General features: G+C 36.1%; 1 protein-coding gene across 2 annotated transcripts in view; it reads left to right on the forward strand.

The window, feature by feature from the left end:
• Positions 1–8,541, forward strand: part of NRG3 (neuregulin 3) — a 432,966-nt gene extending 424,425 nt beyond the window's left edge. For both annotated transcript variants that reach the window (XM_072423133.1, XM_072423132.1), the window contains exon 9: positions 7,314–8,541. In XM_072423133.1, coding sequence (XP_072279234.1) covers positions 7,314–7,824 — 511 coding nt within the window. In that variant the 3' untranslated portion in view covers positions 7,825–8,541. The remainder of the gene's footprint in view (positions 1–7,313) is intronic.
• The last annotated feature ends 592 nt before the right edge of the window (positions 8,542–9,133 follow it).

The raw sequence follows: 9,133 nt of genomic DNA on the forward strand, positions 1-9,133 counted from the left end.
AACACTTAGCACACTGCTAATTAAGCAGTGGAAAGTCCAGTGCCTAATGAGAGCTTAAAGCAAATGATGCATTTTTATGCCAGTCACGTTGCTGTATTGCAGAGCGACTGCAAAACAAGAATGTCAGAGTTTACATTTGATTGAGTAGGAGGCGTTTTGATTGAGTGTTATTTAGATAGCAGCTGTTCTCGTTGTGAGATATTGAACTAGTTGTTTCCAAATGCGGTAAGCAATAAGGCTTTCCCATGTGCTTATGCTAGGACCATCCACACAGTATTTCATAAAAATGTTTGCTTTGACAGCACTGCAGAAAAGCTTACTTGCGTGCATTTTGTTAGTATTTTTTTTACACTTACAGTTTCTCCTTGACTGATTTTTGACATTTTAGCTGTAGATATCAGCTTTACAATGTTTACGACTACTGTGCCAAAGTTTTGTATATCAGAAGCAGCAGTCCAAAAATAATATAAAGCGCTTACAAAAAAATAGATGTTTGCACAGCAACCGTCTGGTAGCTAGTTTCCTTTTATTAGCACAGGTTAACCCATTATTGGCTACTGTCAGTGACAGATTTATTTTTACGTTTTAGACTTCTCCCTAATAGGTTCTGCAATGGCAGCTTTCATGATTGCCCAGTCAAAGGTCTGGTTTTTGAAAAATATTTGTTTCTTTGACAAGTCATAGATAGGGTTGTTGTACCCAATGTTTTTTTTCTGAATAACCAAATTTGTATAGATTAATTACTGAAATAGCAGCAATAATGCTCAACATTATGGTAATGAATTGTACCTTTATTTTTTGAGGTTGTTTACATGCATTTCTGTTGATCAGTGATATGAGGCAACCCTAATGGCAGTCACAATCATTAAATTTAGGTTTGTTAATATGATATGTGTATGTTAAGAATCAAGCCTGGCCTTCCTTCTTACAGTTGTACAGGTTTCTCTCCTCTTCTCAGCTTAGTGTGATTTTACTGGCCAGCAAATCAGGTAGCATTCAACTTATTACCAGGGGTGTAGTCGAAAAAAGAAAGAGGGGGCACGGTACTATCCATGTAAATGTGCCTGTCCCACTACACCCCTGCCTATTCCCCCAGAGTGATGTTATGATACCAGAACCTGCCCACTCTCCCATTGCAGGTCTGAGCCTGAGATGGGGGAGTGGGTGGGTTGTGTTCAGAGGAACAATCCTCCCACCGCCCTTCTCCTGACACCACAGGGTTGGCAGACTGGCCAGAGCCACAGACCACCAAAGAATTCTTTGCAAAAAAAGATTGGGTTCCCACTCGTGCCCGCCCCACTAAATCCTGCCTATTGCGTGGCTGGATGACATCCGGGATTATCTAACTATACACCCCAATTTAGTTAGTCACTAGCCCACCACTTTCATTCTCTGGATTTCAGTCTTTTAATTTAGGAAGTCTCAGTAAAAACAATCTGGCTAGTAATGCCCAAACCTCAAGCTGGACACACATGTTCATGAAAGTATTTTAATTGTAATTTTTTTTCCAAGAGTCAGCCAACTGTTTGCATCAGGAATGAGGGGCATTGGAAGGATTGCTGAGGGTATGGTGCTGGGATGTTTTTAGAAATTATAACTGGGTATTAAAATTTTATAGTAAAGGTAACAGAAACTTTTGATTCAGGGATAATGGGATAATGAAGGAATTTATTTTTCCTCATTGGAGCAAATAGAACCATGTTTTATATGGGGTTTTTGCCTTTCTCTGGATCAACTATGTCTATGAGGATTTTCTTAATATATGCTTATTTCCCTAGTTGATGAACCTTTTTTTGGATTTATGTCTTTTTCCAATCTGAATAACTATGAAACAGCACCCAGCTGTACGAAGACTCAATGATGGTGTCACTGGGTCTAAAAAAAGATGTAGCAAAATCAGAAAAGTTTTATTTTAACATTTCTGTTTCAATTTCTTTATTAATTTTCATTTAATCATACTAATAAACAAGCCAATATAAAATGTGTTATAAATCATTCATATTCCAACAGATTACAACAGAACAGTATAATCGCTATACAACAAAATCTTCAAATTTCCCTTATTATATATGTCTATCTTGACTTTTAACATTTCTCTAGTTTCTAGTTACTGCTTAATTTCTATCTTTTATTAAAATTATTATCCCATTACACAGTATACTTCTAATTGGTTCATCTTTGTATTGTCGACTGCTTACCCACTCCCACCCCCTCATATATTCCTCAGTGACAAAATTATCTAATAAAACTCTTTACCTATTATCTCGCCCAAAACAAACATGTAGTTAGTTTATTAATAGGATGAGAAAAAAGGATTATTACCTTTCCCTCGATTACAACATATTTATACAAACATTTTTTCTATTTTGTGATTCCATCCTAAAAAAAAAAAACCCTGTGAGTCCTCATCCAAATCATATTTAAATTAGTGTAATTAGTGTAATATCTCTCAGTGATATATGGAGAGAGAGGAAAGAGCCTTCCATACTTCATTTTTTAACAATTATTTATTCCATATTGTTTCAATCTTCATTACTCCCTTAGTCTTAGGAATGCAATAAGAGTTTACCTTTCTTTTCCACTTTATATTATGCTGGTAACAATCAGTATTTTCCTAATATTTTCTATTTTCACTTTATCTAATTATAGCATGCCTTTTTTGTCAATCAGCTAAAGATGACATATATACGTAAATATTCTTATCATATTTTATATAACATCGACAACAATAAAACACAAAGACCAAGGAAGGAGGGAGGACGGGGGGCAGGCCAACTAACAATCCCACATATGAAAAGGGAACATATGTTACAACTTACTTAATCAATGATGTAACTATATGGTCAACATTGACAGATCCCAGTACTTATTCATGTAATGCTTAATCCATTGTGACCATATTTTTTGGAATTTAGGAACCGAAGCAGTCAATATCGCTCTCATCATTTCATTCACTAGAAACCAGGACATTTTATTCTTAACTTGTTTCACATTGGGGATTTTGGACCACAGTGCCTTAGCCAAAACCATTTTGGCTGAAGTTAACAGATACAATTTAAATTGAACATTAGTACAGAACAATGGTTTCAAACACAGAAGTGCCTCTGCCAGAAATGCACAACCCACTAAAATGTAAGCTATTTGATATACTCTTGTCCAATTTTTTCTTATTTTAGGGCACTCCAACCATATGTGGTAGAGAGTTCCTGCTGTATTACATCTCCTAAAGCATTTAGCCATACAGGTCTGCTGAAACTTAGCAAGCCTGGATTGGAACAACGTACCATCTTAACATTAATTTACAATTAGTTTCTACCACTGAAGCGTTAAAGCTACTATGGGCCACCGTAGACCATATCTGATTCCAATCTTACTGTTCCAATAACATGCCCATATCTGCCTCCCATTTGGATATATAGTATGGTATTGCCATACTTGTTTGAACCTAAGTATTATATAGAGTCGATAAAACTCCTTTTACACACTTTCTGACATTTGTTTTGTACACAAAGTCTCTTAAACCACGTCATATTAAGTTCCAGCAGCTAATCTCAACCTAGTTTGTACAAAATGCCTGATCTGAAGATACCTAAAGAGTTCCTCCAGTGGGACTTCATATTTTTCTGTAATCTCACTAAAGAAAGAATCCCTGCAAAGTTAGTAAAATGACAAATTCTTTATAGGTTCTTTTCTACCTATCAGGAGAAACACCTCGGTTCCTCCAGACCAGGGGGAAACAACGGGTTCCCAATCATAGAGCTTACTGGGCTATGACCAGACAAAAGGCTCCCCGTATGTTTAATAGAATCCCATATTTTTAGTGTATGTCTCAGTATTGGGTTGGTAATATGGCACCGTTGTACTTCTGGAATCCAGAGTAATGTTTCTACTGATATTGGTGCCACCACTGTTTTCTCAATGGAAACCCATTTAGGAATATTTTTTGGGCATAATATTGTAAGAAAGGAGTAACTTGGGCAGCTCTAAAATATGACTTCAAATGTGGCACCGATAGGCCGCCTAAATTCCTGGATCGATATAAAGTATGTCTAGGGACTCGTGGGCGTTTTGCCCGCCAGTATCCTCTGTATGCTGTCCCCTGCTTGCCATCTGGGTATAAAGCCCATTTGGGCAGCCGACACTAAATCGTCTATACCACCTTCCAATCGGGACGCCAAGATTGATGCCAAAATCTTTGCGTTCAGATTAGGAGGAGAGATCGGCCTATAATTAGACCATTTCATTCATCGGTAGAGGGCTTTGGCAACATACAGATGGCTGCTTACAACATGCTCGAATCAAGGGCTTCTCCCTTCAAAATCCCATTAAATGTCCTCACCAGGTAAGGTCCTAATATTTGCTGGTATTTTTTATAATATACCGCCAAGAACCTATCATGTCCTGGTCTCTTATTGGGAGTTTAGGATCCCCAATAGCTTTGGTAACTTCCAACAAAGTAATAGGGGCTGCCAAAGTTTCCAGTTTACTAGCAGTCATTTTTGGAAGATTTATAGACTGAAAAAATGTTTCCAGTGCTCTCTTTTATGAAAAGAACAAGGGGTTTGGTACAGTTTTTGCAGATGTTTAAAAAACTGCAATATATACATTGGATTACTAGTGGGTCCAGTCCCATTGACCCTAAGTCTATAGGTATTTGGGCGTCTTTCAGAGTACCTCAGCCTATTTTCCAATAATGTATGCATTTTTTTACTGTATCTATAAAAATTATTATTTGACCATCTCAACTTTTCCTCAGAAATAGATGCTGTACAGAGATTCAATTGTGTACGGTCCTTCTCCATTTGTCATCTTATACTCTTATTTAATGAGGCTTTGTTCTGCATACACAGCTCTTTATATTTAGATTCTAACTCCATTACCTTTGCCCTACATTTTTTTTTAATCTGTGAGGCTATCTGTATGAGTCGTCCCCTTACCACTGTCTTATGAGCCACCCATAGCACAACAGTTGATGTCATAATTTGTTGGTTTAAGGAAAGGTACTCAACCAAAGTCCCTTGTAATTTTTGGTCCACCTCAAGGTTACTGAGCAAAAAGTCATTAAGTGACCATCTAAACATATCAGGCTTAGGGAAAAGGGAAGACAACGTAGCCCAAACTGCGTCATGGTCTGACCATGAGACCGCCAAGGTATCAGAAGATAAAACCAAAGGCAATGCTTTTTGATGTATAAAAATATGGTCTATACAAGTAAATAATTGATGAGGACGAGAAAAATATGTGTACTCCATTTCTTTAGGGTGTAATTCCCTCCACATATCTGACAGCATTTCAGATCTAACCAGATCCAGCAATTTATTTGATAATGTAGCATCCCCAGATACAATAGAATCCATAGATGTTTTTTTCTTATGCATACTTGATATTGGTGGAACATTATTATCACCACACATCATCAAATAGCCTTGTGCATTTTTGAGCAACAAAGTCATCAGCTGTTCAAAAAAACGTAATTGATTATCATTGGGAGCATAGTAAGACACCAATGTCACTTTAGCGTCATTTAAAGTTCCAACCAATATCAAGTACCGGCCATCTTCATACACCACCTCTCTGGCCAAATGAAATGACACTGTTTTTCTAAAACCAATAAGCACCCCTCTACTTTTTACTGCTGCATTAGCTCTGAAAACAGTTGGAGAGGCCTCATGAAAATATTTTGGACAGGAAGAAGTAGAGAAGTGTGTCTCTTGTAGACATGTTACTTCTGCTTTACGTGTATGAAAGTAACAGAAGGCTTTTGACCTTTTACCTGGGGAATTAAGGATTTTTACATTAAGAGAGAGTATTGAGATTACCATTTCTCTCTATTTTCCAAACACCTATTCATATGTACCCTATTCCTGTCGCAAACATTTGTACATCTGCCCTACACCAGAAACAAAAGGGAAAAGATACAGACTAAGACAGGGAAGACACCAGACAAACAAAACACTAGACACTATGCATAATATATACGCCCAGGGTATGTAGAACAGAGACCTGCTCTCGCCCCACGTCCGCCCTCTCTGATAATATAAAAATGCAATATAAACAAGAGAAGATAAAAATAAGTAGTTTTTAGCCAGCATTAGTGTTGCTTAGTCTAGGACAGCTGGAAGAGAAGCACTGTGTAAATTAAATAGTCCTTTGATTTTTATACCTGCTGAGATGTCTTGTCTCATTGCCTGAGTTGCTTCACTTACTATTATTTTATTTTTTTAAATCTTTTTGCCTCTCCGTGTCTAGCTTCAATATGTCACAAAAACAGAACAAATGTAAAGCACATGAGCATAAAAAAAATGTGTAAGAATTCATATCTCAGTACTTGTTTTGTAAAAGTGCCTTTGACTCAGAAAATTCTTTAGGCCTAAGCATCAGCATGACTGCCGGGAAAATAGCATTTTTAGGACAAAAGCTTAGTAATTGCAATCTACACTTTTCTTTTATGACAGATTATTAACATAAGATTAACAGAAGTCAATTTTTTCTTCAAACTATGCAAAACTTGTGGTGCTAACTTTTCATTGTGAGACTTCTTGTCTCTTACAAACAATTTTTTTCACAAATTTTATTACATTTGTTTGAAGCAACTATGCAGTGTGCACAATACTGCTGGCCAGTGCCTAACAATATGAATTAGGAAACTTTAGTATACAAATTAAAAATTAGGTTTTATATTTGAATTGTCTAAGAACATTTTATTAGGCTTCCTGCCAACAAGAGAGAAAAAAAAGAGTTTGAAGCACAAAAAAAACTAGTTTACTAATCAGTTTACTATGCAAGTGCCTACAGTTACATTAAATGTATTAGTAGTACTGCATGTTTTCAAGTATGTTTGTTATTATCTGATTTATGTATCATTAAAAAAGGTGTATGATTAAATACTACACACTGAATGTTGAAATACACAACAGAAATTTATCTCTTTGGGATTACACATCTTGCCAAATTTACAGGTGGCATACTGGGTCTTGTTGTAATCCAGTAATTCATAGCTTTTTATTTTAATGTTTATGAACAGTTGAGTATACTCTTATAAATGGATTATGCACCCAATTTTTAAGCATGCATATGAATCCAGTCTTTCTAAATATTGATGGATCAAATAAGGTTAACTAATCCCTAGCCATCCACCTAGAGACCTGGGAAATATAGAAAGCCATGGTACATATTGTGTATTGATTTTTATATTTTGCTGAGAATCTAATATCACAGGACAGAACTTTTTGGAAAACTTTTTGAAACTGTAATACTGATTTTTATTTTTAAGGCTTATAATAACTTTCTTTACTTTTTTTCTTTATTTTTAGGTGTTCCTCAGCTGATTTGAACCAACCCCAGGATAATTCTAGAAATATGCAACTGCATTCAAAAGAAACACAGTCCTATTTTAATAAACTGACTCAAAAGGACTGCGTCAGCTTTTCAAGGTCTAGGGCCAGTTCCATTCCGATCATACCTTCGGTGGGGCTAGATGATGCCTGCATGCAAATGCAGAATGCTACTGAAGGGCCGGGCATCAAACTGTGCAAAAACTCCTATTCCACTGAACTTGTGAAGGTGAACATTGTACCTAGCAACTGTCTTATATCAGAACAAAAGGAGGTAAAAATTTTGCTTGAAACTGTACAAGAGCAGATACGAATTCTGACCGATGCCAGAAGAAGATCTGAGGACTTGGAATTGGCCAACATAGAGACAGAGGAAAGTGCCAGTGAAAACACAGCTTTCCTCCCCCTGAGCCCAAAAGCAAAAACTGAACAGGAGGCACAGTATGCCTTAAAAAATGAAGTGCATAGGGACTTAACACTCCATGTGTGATTTTGGGAATGGACCTTTCTTTCTGATGCTTAGCCTAAAAGAATAAAAGGAAAACAAAAAGAGATGCGAGGATACAAATTATTTATATGCATTAATTTAAGAGCATCTACATAGAAGAAACCAAATAGTCTATCGCCCTCATATCATAGTGTTTTCTAAACAAAATATTTTTTTAAAGGAAAGAAAAGTTCAAAGAGAGGCAAAGCATACACTGGGCACACTGATGTGTTAAATTATATATTATGTTGATTTCTTACCCCTGCTGAACGCTGGTGGTTATGTGGGTGCACTGACTTGAAATCCTTTATTCTTACAGGTGCAAAGAGGTTTAAGAAATCACTGGGGGGTACTATGATCTTTTCAGTCAAAGGGCCAAAAGCATCATCATTCGGAAACCATACTTGTATTTTCTTATATGATTTTATTGACAATGGAGTAAAATGCCACAAATATCCCAATGAAACAATTACAACAATCATGTGTGTTCAGTGTTCATGTTGTGTTATTTTCTGTGTTTGGTAATGATTATTACTTTCACATGTGCCAAAATACAAGTTTGCCTGTTTAACAATAGAAATGAATGACCTTCACCCAAATCTGCAAATATTTTTAGAGAAAGGTATATTTCCACAAAAGTTATGTGTCTTAATACCTATTTAAGGCTCTAGGGCTAAAAAGTAAAAAATTCAGCTGTCTAATAAAGAAGTATTCTTGGTAGATTTATCTGCAATGCATATACTTTAAGTACCTTAATATGTCTTTAGCTTTGACTTCTTGTTAAAACAACAATTCCAACAGTCAACCAAGCTCTATTGCTTCATATGGTGCTAGAGGAAAGTGAGGTTCCAGACACAGCTGTAATGGCTGGCAGGGGTATTTGGATCCTTGGCTGAGGACAGTTTCAAATCTTTTGGCAGGTAAAAATATTTAAATATATGTTCCGAGTTGTTTCCCCAGGGTTTAGCTTTAATATTGCATAAGGGCTACAGAGGTTAAAGTATATATATCTATATATATTTTTTACTACTTCTTGAAGTAAATGTAGCTATTAAAAGCAAAAATTAATTGCTAATTGCTTAAGAGATTTGGTCATATATTTAAAACTGGTTTTAAACATCTCCATGTCCTTGAATGGCTTCCACCCTGCAAGGATTCATTGTAGTTTTCTTCCCTATTGGGCAAGTGGTTTGAGGAGGTAAATGCAGTAAGTACTATATTCCTTTTTTAACCCATAACATATGAACAAGTATTGTCTGGCTTTATACATATTTGCAGTATGTTGAATGGATCTTCATGCTTAAACAATCAT

Source organism: Pyxicephalus adspersus, chromosome 10 (genome assembly GCF_032062135.1).
Source record: "Pyxicephalus adspersus chromosome 10, UCB_Pads_2.0, whole genome shotgun sequence".
In the NCBI taxonomy this organism is placed as follows: Eukaryota; Metazoa; Chordata; class Amphibia; order Anura; family Pyxicephalidae; genus Pyxicephalus; species Pyxicephalus adspersus.